Source organism: Haliaeetus leucocephalus, unplaced genomic scaffold (assembly GCF_000737465.1).
Source record: "Haliaeetus leucocephalus isolate CR32 unplaced genomic scaffold, Haliaeetus_leucocephalus-4.0 Scaffold13, whole genome shotgun sequence".
Lineage (NCBI taxonomy): Eukaryota > Metazoa > Chordata > Aves > Accipitriformes > Accipitridae > Haliaeetus > Haliaeetus leucocephalus.
Window position 1 is genome coordinate 2,755,758 of NW_010972449.1, and position 19,051 is coordinate 2,774,808.

The window sequence follows — 19,051 nt, forward strand, 5'->3', positions numbered from 1 at the left end:
TATAAAAATAAAGAGGATCAATTAAAATGTTCTGCAGCAGCCCAAATAGGTTAACCAGACCTTGCTGCTGAAATAGTACATCAATATGTTCAAAGTTTGCCTGCCTTGTTATTTTACCCTCAAAACCCAAACACCACTACTTTAAGTGTGCACTCCTCTCTTTTCTTCAGTCTTCCTGATTAAAGATAATTAGCCTCCAAAACAAGACTGTAAACTTCTAGGAATCCCAGCACATAAACTGGGAGCAAAACAAGCCCAGATTACATTTCTTTCAAGACTCAGGCACACACAGTGTAATAATCTTCTTCCATTTCTCTACTTTCAAAGCTCTGGAATTCAACAGATTGCTTTTTAATTTTTTAGTTTTCTGTTCGGTCAGTAACAGAAGCAGCAGAGCAACAGAAGATGATGGTATTTTCAGTCCTGCATTTATTGGGACTTTATTAAAAATACCCACCCACTAGATACTTGCTCATTTTGAAGGTAAATAAAACTCTATTATATGGGTAGGTAAATAAGAAAGTGCAAGTTTCAAGTGACAAGTGAAAGAAAGAACAGACTAATTAAATTTGAGCATCCCAGCAATGACAGCTTTGCCTGAATAACTTCTATAGGCACTAAAGGACAGAAATTACCTGAACTGCAGCTAGCATTCATTTTGAATTATGCTTCAAGTAAGTTTAACAGAAGTTATCCCAGAAGGGAGCTCTCTTCCCTCAAAAGGTATAGCTGAGAAATTGCCCAGTGCTGCATCAGATAATTACAAATGGCCTTACATAATGAAAAAAAAAAAAATTTCCACATGCTAGGAGGTCTTTGTATGACACTAGCTATTATATACAACAGTGCTGTACAGAGAATATCTAATTGTGAGCTACATGAATTGTAAATCTAAAATGGTAAGAAAACCCTCAAAATGGAAAAAAATTATTTTCTTGTTTGCATTAAAATCAAGTTTATATTTTTAATGGAATTAAAATCACTTAAAAATTAGTCTCAAAAATTTTGCTGGTGTTCCCTGCATGCAGCAGCTCAGCTCAGTTAAATAAAAACCTTTACTTACATATCCTGCAGCTTAACATCCTCGAGGGCTAATTACCTTTTCCGCTGGAGAAGAGGTTGGCATCAGCCAAGTAGGTAAAAACTTTACTATTTGGGAAAAATTAGTACTGGGCACAATTTTTTCTTAAAATATTACCTTTTTTTGAGCTCAATCATGTTAAAAGGTGTCCTCATGCAGCAAATAAAGAAAGGTATACAAAGTGCAAGTTATTTAAAAGTCTAGTTATGTGGGGCTTCTGCTGCCTGAAGCCAGGAAGGGCACAGAAACTCAGAAGGAACCTTCTAAGTAAACAGAAGGAAGGAACAAATGAAAGCAAACCCAGACAGCTACTTTTAATTATTAAAAAGTTAGTGGTATATCAAGAATGTGTTTGCTAGAATTCATCTTTATCAAACACCATATCTCTTCTGTCAGGTTGTTCAAAATAGCCATTACAGTAACAACAGCAGACTCAAATGTGCAAATGATCTGGAGTACAGAGTTCTAGCATCACTGAAGGTGCACTACTTCCTCCTTTACACTCCTACTCTACCCCCAAAAGGTGTCTAAGCATAATTAAACATTAGCAATAATTTCTAGAGGTTGGGGAAGGAATGGTAAATTGTATGTGGCTGTGTTACACTCAAAACAGGGACCTAGAAGAATCCCTCCAATAGCATTTAAAAAAAAAAAAATAGCACCTTAAAGAGCGCCACAGCCAAAAACTGATCATCAGAGATTAGAACAGAGTGGTAGAGTAATGTATGAAGAAGTCAGTAGATTTCTCCCAACAGGACTAAAATACTAAAGGAGCTGATTGGACCATTTTCAGCTAAATGGCTCCCTCAGGCCTGCTCCTGATCAGCCTCCTTTGCAAAAAAGGCTTCAAGATCCATTAGCTTCTGACTCAGAAGAGCATCTAACTCTGCACTCTGTAGTGCAGCTTTTTTTGCTCGGGTGAAGCTACCCACTGCTTTGATTTTGCCTCTTGTCTTCCTTTTCCGGGGAAGAGTAAAGTCCTGAAACTCTAGAATCCGCTTTCTCTTCTGCTGGCTGACAGAGATCAAGCGTCCATTTTTCTCCTTGGGCTCTTCAAAGATTGTTTCCAAGCTCCTGGTAAAAGCGAAGGATAGAACTCATAAATACTCAAGAAGCAGTTAACCACCTTACAAGGACAGGGAGACTGGTGGATTTCATAACCCAAGTAAACACACTTCTAACTTTTACATTTTTACAGTCCCTCCACACCTCTTGTAATGTATACTTATCTACAGCTTACACCTTCTGTGTGTTACTGCTAGCTAAATAATTTGTTATTGGTGCATAGGCATTTGGGTTGAATCTCTTTCTATCCATATTTCTGTTCAAAAGCACAATTACAGAATCTTAATTTTATAGAATAAATAAGATTTGAACATTAAAAAAATGTAGCGGTCTTGATAATCATGCTATACTTGATGACAGGCAGTTATTAGTATTTTAAAGAGTATTTAGTTGCCTTTGAATTTTGAAAAAGTAAGTACTGTACTTGCATGATGGCTGGAATGAATAAGTAGATGAAAACAATGTACAAATCCACACTTAAACAGCTGCAAATTCTTATTTCATATTCTACTTCACTGCTTTCCATCCAAATAGTAAAAGATACTATTTTTGAATTAACTTTCTCTACCACTTTAAGCTAGAGCAATTTTAAAAATTTATCTCCCTCTTAGCTTTCAGACACCTTTAATGTTCTCTCTACTTAAGTAATTTACATTTATCTTAGTTTTCTCATTAGGAAGCAGAACCAACCTGGCTGGAGGAGGGGACTTATAGTTCTTGTTTGTGTAAATTTCTTCTAAACTAAATTCTTTCTTCTTAAGCCTGAAAAAGTAATGAACAAATCAATCAATCAAGAAGAATTTCAAAACTACCTCTCTTCACAACAAGCAGATTTATGAGAAACAAGTATGGTTTGCATTCTATGCCTAAACACTAATTATGCCTTAGTTAATTGAATATAGGGAGGAATGAAAAATGAAGTCGTTGAGTACCTCATTTCACACAGTGTTTTTATAAGGTCTGGGTCAAGGCTTGCCATTTCTGCAGAGGTCAATGTTCCTTCTAGCATTCTATGATGTTTTGAAATACTGATGCTCAAAAGAAGAAAGGGAAATCCCTTCACAGGTCACTTGTTTGTGGAAGCTAAGAAAAGACTTACAGTTTTGCAGACTAACATTTCATCTCTTTGGACTGATTTTAAGTTATTGACACTTAGTTACCAAGCTGATCTCTGAAGAAATGCATTCCTTTGTCAAAGCTGGCACTTCTGTTTAGGACAGAAGTGAACAAAATACTAGATGGCTGACTGGAAAAGCTTTATCAATATCTGGCACTGCGATTACCCACATTTACACTGAACTGATGTTTCCCTAAGATCATATACCACAAAGAAGGAACTGTGAAGAACTCCAACATAATTTGCATCAACAGAACTTCCTAACAGATCACTTCATCTCACTGTGCACTGTAGAGTGACTTATTTTCAATGTATGTTAATCAATATGAACTTCTTTCTTCTTTAGAGAAATCATTCCATTGCAGCTTAGTTTTTCACATTTTGCCTAAAACCCAGTCAGTAGTTCATATCCCATAGTCCTTTTCTTACTTGAAAAAAGTTCTGTTCAAAGACCAATTTCTTTCTTCAGTCTTTTATACAGTTGGTACAGCTGTGTCAATCTTTTCTTATAAAGGAAGCAAACATCAGACATCACTCAACTGGGAGCACACAAAATAGCGGTGGTAAGAGAAGCATTTATTGAAATGATTACATTACTATGCAGGAAACGTAAGCAACAGAAGCTAGTATGAGTCCATTTAAAAAGTACTGCTCACCTTTTTGGTTTCGGTAGTCCCATTGGAGTAAGGTTAGGGTCTGGCTTAGGAACAGTCTTCCTGATTCGGATTTGTGAGACTTTCTTTGGCCTCTTTTCTGACTCAGTCTTAAGAAAGAAAGAAAAAAAAAAAGTTACAACTAAGGAAATAATGACCACGCTAGTCAGCAGCAACAGAATTCCCTTTTATGTTGAGTATACATTATCTATAGAATAAGCATTCCTCTTTGTTTTACCACCTTCTTTCTGCTTGAATAAAAGAAAGAAGCAGCACAGATTAGGACTAGTAGCCTGTTTTCTCTCCTCATCTTTAACAGTTACTAAATAATATTCAGCAGCAGCCGCTTCAGGTTCTGGGGAACCAAGAGTCTGAGATATCTAAAATCTAAAATGAGCTCACTTTTTTCAGTTCTGTGTCATCCTGGGGTCTAAGACAGGCTGGAACGGAAGCATCAGCTTCATCAAGGGCACGGACCTGGAGCTCAGAGGCTGAAAGCCTGGGGGGAGATGGTGATGGTTCTGGAAGTGAGCAAGACTTTGGTAACGGAAGAGGGAATGAAGTTTCCAGGCTGTAACAGAGGAAGAAGGGAACATATGTAGATTCCTACCCAATTTATGCTGCAATAGCATTCCATGCTCTCAGGTGATGTTCCTAAATAGCAACGTGGCCACAAAAAGCAATGCAGTTCACAGGAATTGCTTTCTCCAGTACATACATACAGTAAAAAACTGCTGCAGCCCGCGTTGATACTGAAACAAGCTAAACTGCCAGTGTATTTGAACATGTAATTTTAAATCCACTCTTTTCCTTTTTGTATAGTTAAACAGTTTGCAGCTCTATTTAGTAACTACTGATAGAAAGTGATTAATCCTCCTTTTCTGCCAGCAAATTTCTTTGACCCAACTATTAATTTAATACTTTTTGTTTACAGATAAATTTAAAAAGATAGCTTTTATATCTGCCATCCCAACACTGACAAAGAATAGAAGGAAGTTTCAGCACCTAACGTCCAGTCACCCAGGCAAAAAGAACATATATCCAAGTAAGGAAACAAACTTCTACAGTTTCACATATTCATTTCATAACAAGCGGCACAACATGGTTGAAAGGAACAGAATTGTTCTGTGCAATGACCTACATGGTGTTTGTATTAACGCCCCTCCAGACTTCTCCATTACATGATCCAGTCAGTTTACTTCACTAATATTTTAATCAGAAAGCTATTCTTGGAGTGAACTGCCAAAAGCTGAAAGCCAAAATTACATAAGCAATGTCTTTCTGAGAAAGCTTACGATCCCACTACTCAGAATAAGTATCAAAGTCCAAGAGACTCACCGTATCTCATGACCTGCAGCCTGTAGTGCTTCCATACTCTGTACAGGTAAGTGCGGTAACATGGCATAGCTGGTTCAAAAGAATAATGAAAAAAAAAAAACCAACAAAAAAGACAGACAGAAATTAGGACTACACTATAAAAAAGATGAGGGAAAAATTATTAGTATAAACTGGACTGTAAGACAAAAAATGCTAATATCAGGAACGAGAATGAAAGACTCAAACGATATAAGAGCAAGCCACATCTGCCATTTAGTCCACTAAATTTCGCTGACACCTTGTTAGGGAAATAGTCCTCCTTTCACTTAAAAATGGTAGTGATGAGGAAAGGAAATAAAAGTACAGAAAGAGAGGGAGACAGTATTAGTCTGAAAGTTGTAATTATTTCTATGAAAGTCTGTATTCCTCATTCAAAAGCCCCAGGTTTTAAAATTGAAGTAACCAAAAACCTTGAAGGAATTGGTTACTAAATGAAAAAAGTGCATAGTGGCACCAGTAACAAGTGAATGGAAGGATTTCCATAAGATTAACTCCTTGTTGTCTCCAACCCCCACATTCTTACTTGAATATTCTTAATCGATTGGAATAACCAAAGGCTTTTCTATAAGGGTTGGTAATTACCATAACTCTATGGCATGGCATAAAAGTCAGCACAGCTCTAAGTCTTTTAACATTAAGCTTTATGTTTGTGCCCACACTATTAACAGCAGGAAGAAAAAAAATCAGTTGGGACAGCTTTTATTACATTAAACAGCAGATTTTGTACTTGCTGTTCTCCCAAATTAACAGCTAAAGGTACTTCACTGTTCTAAAGCAAAGAAGTTACAGCCAGACTGGAATGCTACAAAATAAATGCAAACCAACCATGCTGGCAGTACAGGTAAGTCCAAATATAAGGAGGTCAGAAAGACCCATTTCTTGTATTTGTCATTTAATATCAGAACGATAACATTTTGTTTCCCAAAATGTTCCAGTCACTGTCCCAACACTACTGGAACCTGTATCAATAGTGCATCAGTCTCCTCTGTGCTAGAGGCAGAGCTTACTGTTATATGCAATAATAATAAGAAAAAATTACAGGGAGAGAAAAAAACAGTTTAGAAATTTTGAATCCAAATGAACATTAATTAAAAAAATGACTTAAAGAATGTCTTATTACTGGCAGTGGAAGTGACAGAAGATTTTTAGGCAGGAGAACTACACTAGTTCCTTGTTTTCCTGGTTATTGAAAACACTAACTATGAATGAAAATTTAAAGAGGACAAATCTCTTCCAGAAGAAAATGGCCTGCAGAGAACTTGGAGCCACTTTTTAATTTTTCTGATTTTTAAATATCTTAAAACAGGCAAAGATTTTTGTCATCCTGGAAGCTGAAAATTCTTCTATACTGCACCAAACATACTTCTTGTACTCTTGTATTTATATACCAAACATTTATTTCATAGAAGATTTTTTTTTTGAGTAGACACAAGTTTAAGAGAGATTTACTGAATTATCATTTTGTCATTGTTCCTGTTAATACCTTTAAAAAAAGATTTATTAGTTGCTGAGAACAGGCTGTCAATCTTCAGCAAAATGGAAACTAAAATGGTATGAAATATTTAAAAATGTTAGGTTTTGTTCTTTACGTTGTTTTATAACCAAACCTTTAATATTAATTTTTGCTTAACTGTTTAGGAATAGAATTTATTTGCTGCACTTTAAACTTCTGCAAACATTCTTTTCGACTCACTGCATGCTATAGTAACTTCACTTTAAAGAAAATCTGAGAGGGGCAGAAGAATTAAGGCTACCTCATACACATATCTGTAAGGTATTTTAGGGAAAAAACAAACCGAGTTTTACATTATTTTAACTTTGGGTTTTCACTTGAAGTGATAAGGTTTGATTTGGCTTCTCTCCCTTTGGGATAAAGATCATTCACAGCAAAACATTTGGTTTTCAAATTACCCTTTACGTCAAGGTATTAAATCCTCTTATACTTTCGCTAAATGGATATGCTGTAAGAAGCTGTCTGGGAGTCTGTTGGCTTAAGGATGGGAGAAAACACGAGAGCATACGTCAGCTCTGATCTCCCAGTCCAAGGATAACATGCCTCAACAATATAAAATAATAAATTCACCTTATACACAGAAGTAAGTTTTTAAAAGGTGTTTGTTTTGTTTTTAAAGAATGGCAGCAATGTCTTATTTTTAAGTTTAGTGCTCAAACTGTAGTTTACTAGTATGATTACTTCCAGAGTACTAATTTGTACACTAGAAAATTCAGCCTGATATATTGACTCATATGGATGAAAAAGAATGCAGGTGCAACAGAAAGTGCTGTGAAGTTGTCTCTATGCCATTATTCAACTTCATTCTTTTAGTGCAGACAGCTCCCAGAATGAAGTAGTACTTGCGTAAGTTCACTCACACCTTCAGTAGACGTTAGAATTTATACTAACAAGTGATACCCTTAAAACTTTTAGGTATGTTATCCATTTATACAAAGCAAAATGCAGCATTAGTTATCTGGCAAGATTTTTGGTTATATGTATGTCAAGCTATGACATAAGATAAGCCAAATGCTAGAGACTGCCATATCAAACAAAAGAATTAATCAAATGAACTCTTCTACAGTGCTCATGAGCCTATACTCTGTCCAGGAATCTCAAGACTATAAAATCAGGGACTGAACTGCCCCATGTCACTGAGGCATAACATAAAGGGCAAAATCTTTGCTCAACAGCATGCAAAAATCCTGTAATAGAGCTAGGAATCTCTTCTCTCATTCTGTTTCTTAGTAAAAAAGATCTCAAATGCCGATAGCAAAGTTAATTAAATAAACAGAGTAGATTTCAGTCCTCTTCCCACTCATAACGAGAACGACATGCACAAAAATTCATTACCAACCTGAACTGGAGCTACACTGGCTTGTGCCAACAATGCATCGGGCACATACTATCAAGGTTTCAGTTACCATAGAACAGTCATGGAATACAATTAAAAATTTAACCGAATGCCACCCCCCACCCCTTTGGACTCTTCCTAATCTGATATTGAGCATTTTACAGTGGTTCTAAGTGGCACTTGTGGCTCAGACCTCTGAAAAAAACTTTCCTACCTCAGAAATCCAGTTGTTCTGCAGTCACTCTGAATAGACCTAATGAAGTAGCTCACCTTTCTGCATTATATATTCTGATGCATGGTGTGTATATTTTGCAAGGGAGAAGAAAATAGAGTTAGCCATTCTGCCAAAACAGGATAGTATTAAAGAACTGAAGGCAAATATATTTCAATTCAGCTAACAGACTGTTCCATAGGGAAGAATCTTCCACGTTGAGCCATTTTTGGAGCAGAATGTGTAGATTTGGAACAGGGGAAACTGACCCTCCAATGCAAGCTGCAGTTACCCTCTCCCTCCCAAAAAGGAGCAAGTACATACCCTATACATATTTAATCTCAGAAATAAGTTGATGGGTTTTACCTGTTCTCGATGCCCACACTTGGCTGCCACTTGCAGTGATTGGAATGGAGAGGAGTGATTTCGGAGGGGCAGGCAGAAGGACCATGCTGACTCCATATGGATAGTACCCTGCCCAATGAGTATGGCAATGAAGAGACGAGGTCATCTGATACAGAAGTTGGATACCTTGCCCCTTTCAAACCCTGTGCGAATTGCGATATAAATAGTCTCTGGATGGTAGGAATATGACTGGTTAAATTTCTTCTTCTTGTCCAAATCCTGTAACATCCAGGGGAAGAAAGTGCTAACACTGTGTGAAGGCCAAGCATGGAGGAACTTCCTCTTCTTTCAGCTATGGCATTTCTTCCACGGTCAGGATGAAAGGCAACAGCCCTTGGGGTTGTTACAGAGATAGAGGAATGCAGCTCATTATTTAGACTGGAATCTTCCTTGAAAGCTGTTGTATCTGAACAGCTCTGAGACAGGAGAAAAGAAAAAGTCCAGTTTGAAGGTGGTGCTGGCATTTCTCCCAAAACTGATCTGTGATGTACAGAGTGCTGGGATGTAATCCCTGTGAGGTCTGCCACATGACTGGAGTCCAATTTTATGTGAAAAGAAATTGGGAAAACTGGGGTATCCAAGAAAGAGGTTGGAGGCTTGTGGCTCAAGTCTGAAAAAAGTATTTTGGTAGATTCTACAGGATAAAGTGCCAAAGGCTGAAAGCTGAACATCTTGGTGCACCAACTGTCAGCCCAGCGTGAATGTAAGTTCCTGTTAATGCAAGAAAAGGCTTCCAATAGATTTTTAGATGTACGTTGGCTGTGCCTCTCACCCATTGGAAGAATTTCAGAAGAATATGGCAGAGGGTCTAGGTTAGGGATGCTTCTGGCAGGTGCCAGGAGCTTGCTAGCCGTTGCAGTCAGCTTGCTCAACAATGCTCGTTCTTTGGTACATTTTCTAAATTTCAAGCTGTTCAACAAACTGCACCTCTTGTCCCTCTGCCTTGGCATATGCACAGATCTCATGGCTGTTTCAGTTTCCATTGTCGGTGGTTTACATGGAAAGTACAAAGATTTGAGAAGTGTGTTTTCCTGTTTAGGGAATATTTCCGGGGGAATTTCAAAAAAAGGTGAACTTTTAATTTTTTTGCTTTTTCTTACAGTATTTAGCTGATATGATGTGGGAACTTTTTTGCACATCCTTCCAGGCTGTCTTTTTAATGGAAGAGGTCCTCTTAGTTTATTTGTAGTTCCAAAGGCACCAGGGATTCCATCATACCCTAAATTAAGGTTCAGGTTTTCCATTTCTGAATCCTGAGTCTTCAAAAACTGTGAACTAATAATATCTGTGGTAATCTTTGGCCTTTTGACTTCTTGTAAAGTGCTACATAGTTTATTTTCACTGCTTCTGACAGCAAAGATCTCCTCTGGAGGACCTTCAGACTTCATATTTCTTGATGTCACCAGGTGATTTGAAGAGCTGCACAAGAGTTCAGAACTGTGCAACATACTTGGCTGCAGTGTGATTTTTGCTTTCTTTTGGTATTCTGACTTCTGTTCTTGTTGTGCCTTGTCTGACAGATGTGCTTCCACCTTTTCATATTTCTTCTTTCGTTTAAGTACCTGACATTTTTCTATTTGATCAAGTCTCTCTGAACCTAAAGCCTCCTTTTCCTTGCAAACTGAACGAGTTGGTATAATAGCATCCTGGCCTTCTGTAATCTCCTTTACATTACCTTTGCTCTGTGCAATTAATTTGTAAGGCACACTTACTCCACTGCAAACCACACAGTTTGGGGATGATTCTTTGCAACTGTTTGATAGTATACTCATACGTGGATAAAATGCAGGTGCTGTATTATATTGCAATTCTGGTGAAGTTTCTGCATCAGACGCATCTTCAGCTTGACAATCACGCATAGTTTCTGAAAGGAGACTGGTACCTGCTAAGTTTGTGAGCTTTGTATCATTTTTTCTTTCTTTTGAAAGATTACTTACGTTAGATCTTGGGATTTCTTCCAAAACCTTTCCATAATTCTCAGTACTGAGAGGGACTATTTTGTTGCCAGACTCTTTTGAATCTTTTAACAAGGCCCATAGAGAATCTTCTCCATCAAGAAAAGAATCTATGGGCAACTTTTTTCTAGGGACTACTTCTCTTCCCATCTTCTCTTCTACACATGTATTCATAAACTTCTCTCCACAGTGAGTACTTTCTGGTGAGGTCACATCCATGTCTTTTACAGTTAGCACGCTATGCCCCTCATCTCTCAGACTTTCTTTGCTGTGTGCACAAATGCCTGAGCTTTTTGCACCATTCCGAAAGCTAGTTGCCGTTTCATTCTCTGAAGATGGAATCTCAGTATTGCTGGCTTTTCTCTTAACAAACGTTGTTACAGAAAGAGGTTTTGTCATGGAAGAATCTTTCCTAAAAACTTCAGCTGAAGGTGGATCACAATTATCTATTTGTGTGTTCTCAGATGACATACACAGCTTTTCTTTCTCAGGCAGAGAGATTCCCAAGTTCAGAGCTGATGGTGTTTCTGAATCCGCCTGAGTCTCATTAAAAGATTCTTGGATGTCAAATTTTTCGAAATCGGATGGACCCTTTTGAGCATCAGTTTCTTTACCAGACTCAAATGTTAACTGTGGGCAAGGGTTATTTAAGATAGATTTTATTCTCAGACTTTTTTTGTTTTCTGTCTCTGAAAATACATTCATATTTTCTGGCTTATATAACAGACTCGCATGAATTGATGAGAAGAGCGAAAATTGGGCACTAACTGTATTTTCCTGGTTCTCCACCAACCACTTCATCTTTGGCAAAGATTGCTGCATTTTGTTACCTGCAAATACTAGCTCTGCTTTCTCTTTTTCAGATTTGATAAAGCAAGCATGCTGTGAGCAATGTGATTTGCTATCAGAAAAGCTTTCTTCAAGAGTTCCTTTATCTTCTCTTTCACATTCTTTCTCATGTTCTTTTAGTTTGATTGTCTTCTCTTCAATTAGATCACTGATGAAGCCCACATATCCTGAACAGTCTTCATTTCTCACACCATTTAAAGAGTCCAAATCCACTACATTCTCTTTTAGAGTTCCTTGAAAACTGTCTTCTCTTGCATATTTATGAACTAATGGAGGCAGGTTGTCACTTGTTTTTAATAGTATCTCTTCACTTTGACTAGTGCCAATTGATATTTTGGTTTCTTCCACAAAAGTAGCCGTAGTTTGTAAGCCAGTGCTTGGTTGTTTGTTTAAGGTTTCTAAATGCTGCTTGCTGCCTGGAACTCGGCCATCAAACTCACTCTGACATGCAAGACACTGATTTTCCATTGGACGAAGGGTCTTTTCTGTTTGGCTAGCAAGTTGTGTTTGAATATTCATGTTGTTGAGTAATGGACATGTATCACAGGTTGAAGCACTACACTCAGAGGGATTAGCTGTGAGTGATGACACTTCTTTCTTCTCATATGTGCCTAGTTCTCTCTTCTTTGGGCCTAATGGAGAGTTGCAAAATCCAAAATTATGAACACAGGTTTTTTTGTTCAAGTATCTGACTAGTAGCTGTTCACTAGTCTTATTTCTCTGATTGCCTTCAGGAGCCTTTGGAGAATCCACAGTTCTTATTTTATCAAATTCATCAGTCTGGAGAGCACACATGCCGATTTGTTCTTTTGCCTCATCTCTGTCACAAACAATTTCACTGCCATCTGTTACTTTACAAAGATCAAATTGTTTCACAACCTCCATACTCTTATTTGAAATCTCATCTCTTACCAAGGTAGCAAGAGACTTCTCTGCAGTATAAGCTGAGCAAAACATGGGTTTTGCTGTGGAAATGTCATTTATCCCATGCAGATCTACACCTCTGTTGCCCCAGTCATCTTCACAAGGAAGAGATCCACATGCCAAAGGGAAGTGTGCTTCTGGAAAGATGATTGCCTTTTTACTATTATATCCAGCTGAAGCTTCTCTTTCCAAATTATCAGTTTCTTCGATCTTCTTATCAACCTCAACATTAAAAGAATGACTGTTTGGGAGAACATTATCTACATGTGTACTCCCTGATAAAATACAGGAAGTACTGGCAGCTGTACACTGGTCTTCTATACTCTGATTATTACAATTCCATGCGTCACTATGTTCATTTTCTAAACCACTGACCACAGTCTCTATATTTCCCGCTGAAGACTTCATGTTCTTTTGGGAAATTTTTCTTGTCATATTAGGGTTATCAAAAGTCCTGGAACTTAATGAGGACTTAAATTTATCTTTATGAAGCACAACTTCAGTGACTTGTTCCCCTGTTGTTCCAGAAGCATCAACTGACTCTTTTCCAGATGGATTATCCTGAGCCTCGTCCCTGCTTGAAACTTCATTATTAGTACAAGGAGGACACTCATTACGATAAGGTTCTCTTGATTTTTGTGCAACAGGAGATAGAGTTACATTTAGTGTATAAATCAAATTAGTTTCTTTGCCAGTGGTCAAACTGTCATTACTATTAACTTCTGTAGCTTCAACTAAACTGCCAGCCAACTCTTCTGATGTTGTATTACTTTCAGATTGCTTTTCAAGCACTTGTGCCTCAGGTGCATCTTTTTGTAGCTTGGTACCAAGATCCAGACAGCTGTGGCTACTGGGAGGAGAAATTTTACTGGAGGTATTATAAAAGCATATGTCTGCTTGTCCAATTTCACAGGAAGCAATGTTGCTCGTTTCCATCAATAGACTATTTTCTTTTGTATCACCCTTGCATACGTCACTGACAGAGAATTGCCCCTCGTCCTTTTTCACACCTTCTGATGGGACCATTTTAAATTTTTCTTTTGAGAACTCCTCAGGAGATGAAGAAACAGAACTAAAAACTGAAGAATGACAATGCTCAGAATTAGCACTTTCTTGAGCTTCAGGCCAGCTACGAACTTCAATGTTATGTCCCCCAGCAATTTTTGTGCGGACTTCAGCAGCTTCTTCAAATTCAGAGCTGTATGATTTACCGATACTAGCACTTACTTCCCTGTGATCAATTTTAGCACTACACAATCCTTTGCTCCTTACCACTGAAATCTGCTCTACTGGTACAGATGTGGAGGTTTGATTTTCTACAAACCCAATTCCACGATCATAATGAGTCTGACTTTCGATGTTTTGGGGAAGATACTTTTGGGGGGTTTCACTGATAATTCCATGGACTGCAGTACTATTGTTTTCTAGTGGCGTATTTCTGAAGTCCAGACAACCGGTGCTTTTCAGAACTGAACATACAACTTCAGAACTTTTTGTGGAGAGTATTCTACAGCTTTCTACTGATGACAACCTATGAGGTTCATTATGTTTAGGTACAGGACCAGTACAGAAGTCATGAGCATTGTTTTCTTCATCCTGCTTAGCAAGTGATGTACTGAATTCATTAACAGGATTTTTTCTGGGTAACTTTTCTTCTCTAGTCTCCAAATTAGATACAACATTACCCCCTGTTCTCAATGGCATGGCAGTATGGGCTTTCAACCCATTATATTCATTTTTTTCTTGTGGATGCTCTGTGGCCGATTCAACGTCCATGACTTTTAAAGGCTCTAAAAAAACTAACGTGCTGGTTCCAGAAACCCCAGCTCTGGCCATGACTGTGTCTACGTCTGGGCATTCATTGCGCTCAGGTGGAAGACCTTTACTCACTCTGTCATTCCTGTATCCTGCTTTACTAAATATCCTAGTCCCATCAGCCTTCATACCTTGTACTTCTTCAGTGAGCTTTGGCAGAGTTTCAGCTGTCACCTGAACATTTGCTTGGTTTTCTCCTGCATAAGAAAAATAAATCAAATCAGAACCATATACTAAATTTAGAAGGCATTCAGCTTAATAAGTTCCTTTTAGTATTGTACAGAATATTGTGTACAGTGTTGGTTACCAAAGTGTTTTTAGAAGTGAGAATTGATGCTAGAAATTCTACTCCAAGCCTTTAGATGAAAAAACAAACTACCCTACCACAAACCTAAGGTAACAAATGCAATCCTTCTCAATACAGACATTCCCCATGAGCAGCAGGCATCCAAAGACGTACTGAATTTTTCAGATTCCTCCAATATCGAGCTAGGTGCAATGCAGGTCCTATAACTCAATACATAGGAAATCATGGCCAACATCGTAATGCTTATTTGTAACATCAAAGCTCAACGTAGCTGGGTACTTTATCTGCTCTATCCTAGAAATATGGCGGTGCATTGAGCAGCCATTTCCATTTCTTCTTCCTTGAAGGCATTTTTGTCAGTAAGTCATCCATAGGTAGACAATGCGTATCTCATTCTGTCCAAGCAATTATGATTATTACTAAACTTTTTTTGTAAAATCACAAAGAAGGTACTAATTAAAAAAATTACAGTTACTGCAGAATATCTTCATATTCAAAACTTTACAGGGAGCATATTTGCTCAGACTTCTGAAGATCTTTTTCATATTTTCTAAGGACCAAGACTAGATGGTATTCTTCAACTAAGTACAAGTTTTGGTTATGAGAGCACATTAGGAGAAAGAAAATTACTAGATGCAGGCAAAGTGACCAAAGTATTTGGAGCTAGAAGATTATGGATCATAATGAAATCAAGAATGAGTTTTGTTGTCCTCTTCGTTTGGATTCTGCACTTTTATTTTTTAAAACATTAGAAAATTAATGAGTCATACTTTTTCACATCTTTGCTATTACTGCTCTCGTATAATCCAGCTTTGAAACAAAAGGAAATGCAAAACATCTGCTCTTAACAACACCTTCTGCTTTGGGGTAAGTAAGTATTTGAATTAAATAACTAAAACACATCTTGTACATAAAAGGTCTTCAGGCAAGTACACGTGCTGTCAGGAAAAAGCACAGGATTAAGTTTTCATATTGTTCTAGCTGTGCAGGGTAATAGTTTCTACTGTAAAGCAAAATAAATGAGCTATCCCACAATCACTCATCAATTTTAAATTAAAAAAGTAACCTGGGAGAGAAGCAGGGGGTAGATAGGGATGTACACTAAAATACGCACCTGTGTTCTTCAGAGATCCTGTTATTTCAGTGCAACAGGTTCTCAAAGACTTCACCTCATCCTGGTTTAAGTGAGGGTCCTCCTGAAACAAGACAGAAATATCAGTGGAGATTGATGGAATTTCTGAAACGTTTAGCACATTTCAGGGACTGTACCTGCTCAGCTAGGTTAGCTCTGAACAAGAAAACCACCAAGAAACCTCAGAACATATCAGCCCTTGCACAGAGGCAGCCTTGCGTTGCAAGTGGTTCACACAAGCACTTGTCATTCCTTTCTGATCCTATCAATCACTATCATCTCACCATTAAACAACGATGCATCCAGAAAAGATTTGTATTTAGCAGCAACGAAGTCTTGCGATGCATCTAAAATATAAGTTGCTTAAAATGCAAATTGTCACAAATTTGAATCAGAAGAATAATCCAGTCTCCAAGTCTATCTCGCATCCCCAAACCATCGTTGTATACCTCTGGTAAGATGCATGCATTTTCTGATCTTTATTAGAACTTGCTTTCTACCACTCCTTCCCTTGGCTCAAAAACACAAACCCAGGAACACATGACCTAGGTCTACTTGCAAAAAAACCCCAAGCCAAACCAAACCAAACCCCACAACCAAACTACCTGCATTTTGAAATACGCGACAATTCATCTTGGAAAACTGAATGACTATGAAAAATTTAATTATTTTCATAAACTTTCAAATAAATCAAACAGATACCAAAATCCAGAGTTAAAACCACAAAGTATTTTGCAATATCCAGCAATTAGTGTAAAACATGCACCTATGTACCTTATTCAGATATTTCCTGGCTGGTATGTGTTCAGTCACAATACTTTTTTTCCTCCCCTATGTTCTTTTGGTGTGGTGAAAACTATTTACAAACTAAAGAAAACTGATCAAGAAAGTCACTAAAAATCTCAGTTTTTAAATAGAGAGTTTTGTGACTCTTCAGTTTTTAATAGAGTATTTTTGGCACATTTTTCAGAAGCCTTTTCCTAGAAATAACATTTTACCATCAGTGTTTGCTAGAGGGGAGGAAAAAAAAAAAAAGCCATGACCATGTGAGTCTCCTGTTTTGAAAGAGGAAACTAACAAGAGATTTTCTCTCTAATTACAAACAATAATTCTAAAATGAAGAATAATCTTTATTTTTAGATTAAAACCTGAAATACTAAACTGGAGCCCCCTGTAGCATTATAATACTGTTAGCAGACTGAAATAGCTATTATTTAGTGGTTAGTACCTTGACTGGGGATGACGGTACCAGCAGAATACGCTGTACCCACAAAACGTGGATACTGGGCAAAGAGCTTTTGAAGTTGTTTCTCTTCTCCTTTTTAGTCACCAGTCAGTTTTGTTCTTCATTCTGTTACATACCTGCCTCACACCATTCCAACAGTATTTAAGAAAGTGAAAAGCTTGATATTTTAAAATAGGGCTGGTCTACTGAGGTATAGTCTAATTTTTCACTGGACCCATGATAATCCAAATAATGACACACATGCCAGAAGACACAAATAAGAAACAGGAAACCACATGGACAAAGTCCTCTGCCTAGTCACTCTAACCCTAAATTCAAAATATCACGCAGGGATGAGTTTTTGCATTTGCTTACTTGTTTTGAACAACTTTCCCCAGGTCTTAAAGCACAGCATTCAGCGTGATACTCCTCAGCATCTTGTGCCTCTTTGTCTTCTTTCTGGTATCCATCCCTAGAACAGTCTAGTTTCCTAAAGTTTCTTTTTTTGTTTTCTTCATCCTCTTCAAGATCTCCAGCCTTTAGTAATTCTTCAGTAAGGGATTCTGCTGGCCCATGAGAAATCACCTTGAGCATATCACCCAAATCCTCTGTCTTTTGGCAAAACTTTTCTACTCCAGAAGTCCTATGATGCCCAGCTGACGGGCTGTCACTGCGTGCCAGCACAGGCGTCGATACATCCGATTTTGCATCTAATCCAACGTTAGGCTCCGATACAGCCATAAGTTCAGTGGAGATGCTCTCTGGCAGTCCAGTGTACAATTCCTCTATTACAGCAGACACAGAAGAATCAAGGAGAGATTCCACCCCAGATGATAGCATCAGGGCAGCTGAAGATTGGTTGTCCTGAGCTGTTCACAGTTTACCCTAAAAATAAAAGCAATGTTAAATCAATGTACGTAGGAGTAAGCTCTAGATTAAAAGGAAAAGCTTCATTCTTCAAGATTCAAGCATATATGTTTAAGAAAGATACTTCCAAGTAATTTTTTTAAGAAAGGAGCTGAGAAAAGTTTGAGTATCTAAGCAAACGCTTCATTAACAAAAGAAGAGAGTGTGGACAAACAGATATTCCCGAGCCTCATTTTCACATTCAAACGCCTCCCTGCAGATATAACCATGTCTTCTGGAAAACCTGAAAAGAGACTATAAAGCAAATCGCTAGGGCTTGTATTAGACATCCTTCTCCTTAGCTAAAACTAAAGCATCATTTGTTTTCCTGGGGTTTTCTTAAGTTTTTGCTCTTTGGAAAAAAACCCATCTTTTCTTTACAGGTTTTCTGCCTCAAAAGAACACTTCTAAGACATCATCCACCCTACACCGTGCCTCGTAGCTTCTCTCATACGAGCACCTGCCGCGCCGTACGTAGGATGCGTTGGGCCAGCACCGCTTTTCCGCACACAGCCCCGGTACCGGCGTCGGGATCCGCTTCAGCCCGGAACGAAATGCGCTGGTGCCAGCAGCCTGCTTTGCCAGCGAGAGCTCAGAGCTGCATCCCAGCAGAGCGGCGTTCCGACTGACCCGACCCGTTGTCACGACGAGAACGCGACAATCGAGGGGCTCCTGAAGACGCACGCGTAAACAGGAATGGGCCAAGCCAGGGTTTTACAGCAGCGCCAAGTTACTCGCTTTACCAAAACACGGGTTTATTAGCCCGGCCTTGATCTCCCTGCTCCTTAAGCAAAGCCAGCCTAGAAGGAAGGAAGCTCCGCTCGCCCCAGCCCGGCGGGGAGGCAGCGGGACAGCCGTCTTCAGGAGACGATCCCCCTTTCTAGCGACACGGACCGGTTCCAGCTGGGCGCCGGCCTCCTTTGTTCCAAGCACCGCAGCAGCGGGGAACGGGCTCAGCCCCGAACCCCTCTCCTTCCTCCGGAGGCGGGAGCTCCCGCTTCTTCGTCCCCGGACAGACGGCGGACCGACCGCAGGCGACAACCCTTACGCCCCGGCCCCGAGGCAGCGCACCGGAGGAGGCCGCCGCTCTCGGTAATTACGCAACCGCCGGTGTTTCCGCCGGTGCTGGCAGGGAGCGGGCTCGGCCCCGCAAAACCCCCGCCGCGCCCGGGCAGGGCCG

The 19,051-nt window shown here is 38.9% G+C and overlaps 1 protein-coding gene across 3 annotated transcripts; it reads right to left on the reverse strand.

Annotated features, from left to right (window-relative positions):
* Positions 1-1,730: 1,730 nt before the first annotated feature.
* On the reverse strand, positions 1,731-17,848 carry PRR14L (proline rich 14-like). 3 transcript variants are annotated; one of them, XM_010575023.1, is made up of 9 exons: positions 17,341-17,848; positions 15,723-15,804; positions 14,433-14,498; positions 8,720-13,565; positions 5,255-5,323; positions 4,319-4,487; positions 3,920-4,026; positions 2,837-2,908; positions 1,731-2,155 (listed from the first exon to the last, which is right to left on the reverse strand). In XM_010575023.1, exons 1-9 carry the CDS (start codon positions 17,803-17,805, stop codon positions 1,888-1,890), a joined length of 6,144 nt encoding a protein of 2,047 aa, XP_010573325.1. In that variant the 5' UTR covers positions 17,806-17,848; the 3' UTR covers positions 1,731-1,887. The 3 variants fall into 3 exon arrangements, 2 of the variants coding, with proteins under 2 accessions (XP_010573325.1, XP_010573315.1); XM_010575013.1 differs by having other exon boundaries at positions 8,720-14,498; XR_774844.1 differs by lacking the exons at positions 1,731-2,155; positions 2,837-2,908; positions 3,920-4,026; positions 4,319-4,487 and adding an exon at positions 8,357-8,430 and having other exon boundaries at positions 5,257-5,323; positions 8,720-14,498.
* Positions 17,849-19,051: the final 1,203 nt, after the last annotated feature.

Bases quoted from the DNA above. Each gene is read 5' to 3' on its own strand.
- PRR14L (XM_010575013.1), bottom strand. From the start codon at position 17,805: ATGCTATCATCTGGGGTGGAATCTCTCCTTGATTCTTCTGTGTCTGCT. The intron at 5,324-8,719 runs GTAAAACCCATC...CTTTTGAACCAG, and splicing joins AGTGTGGGCATCGAGAACAG to CTATGCCATGTTACCGCACT. The intron at 2,156-2,836 runs GTTGGTTCTGCT...CGCTTTTACCAG, and splicing joins AAGTCCCCTCCTCCAGCCAG to GAGCTTGGAAACAATCTTTG.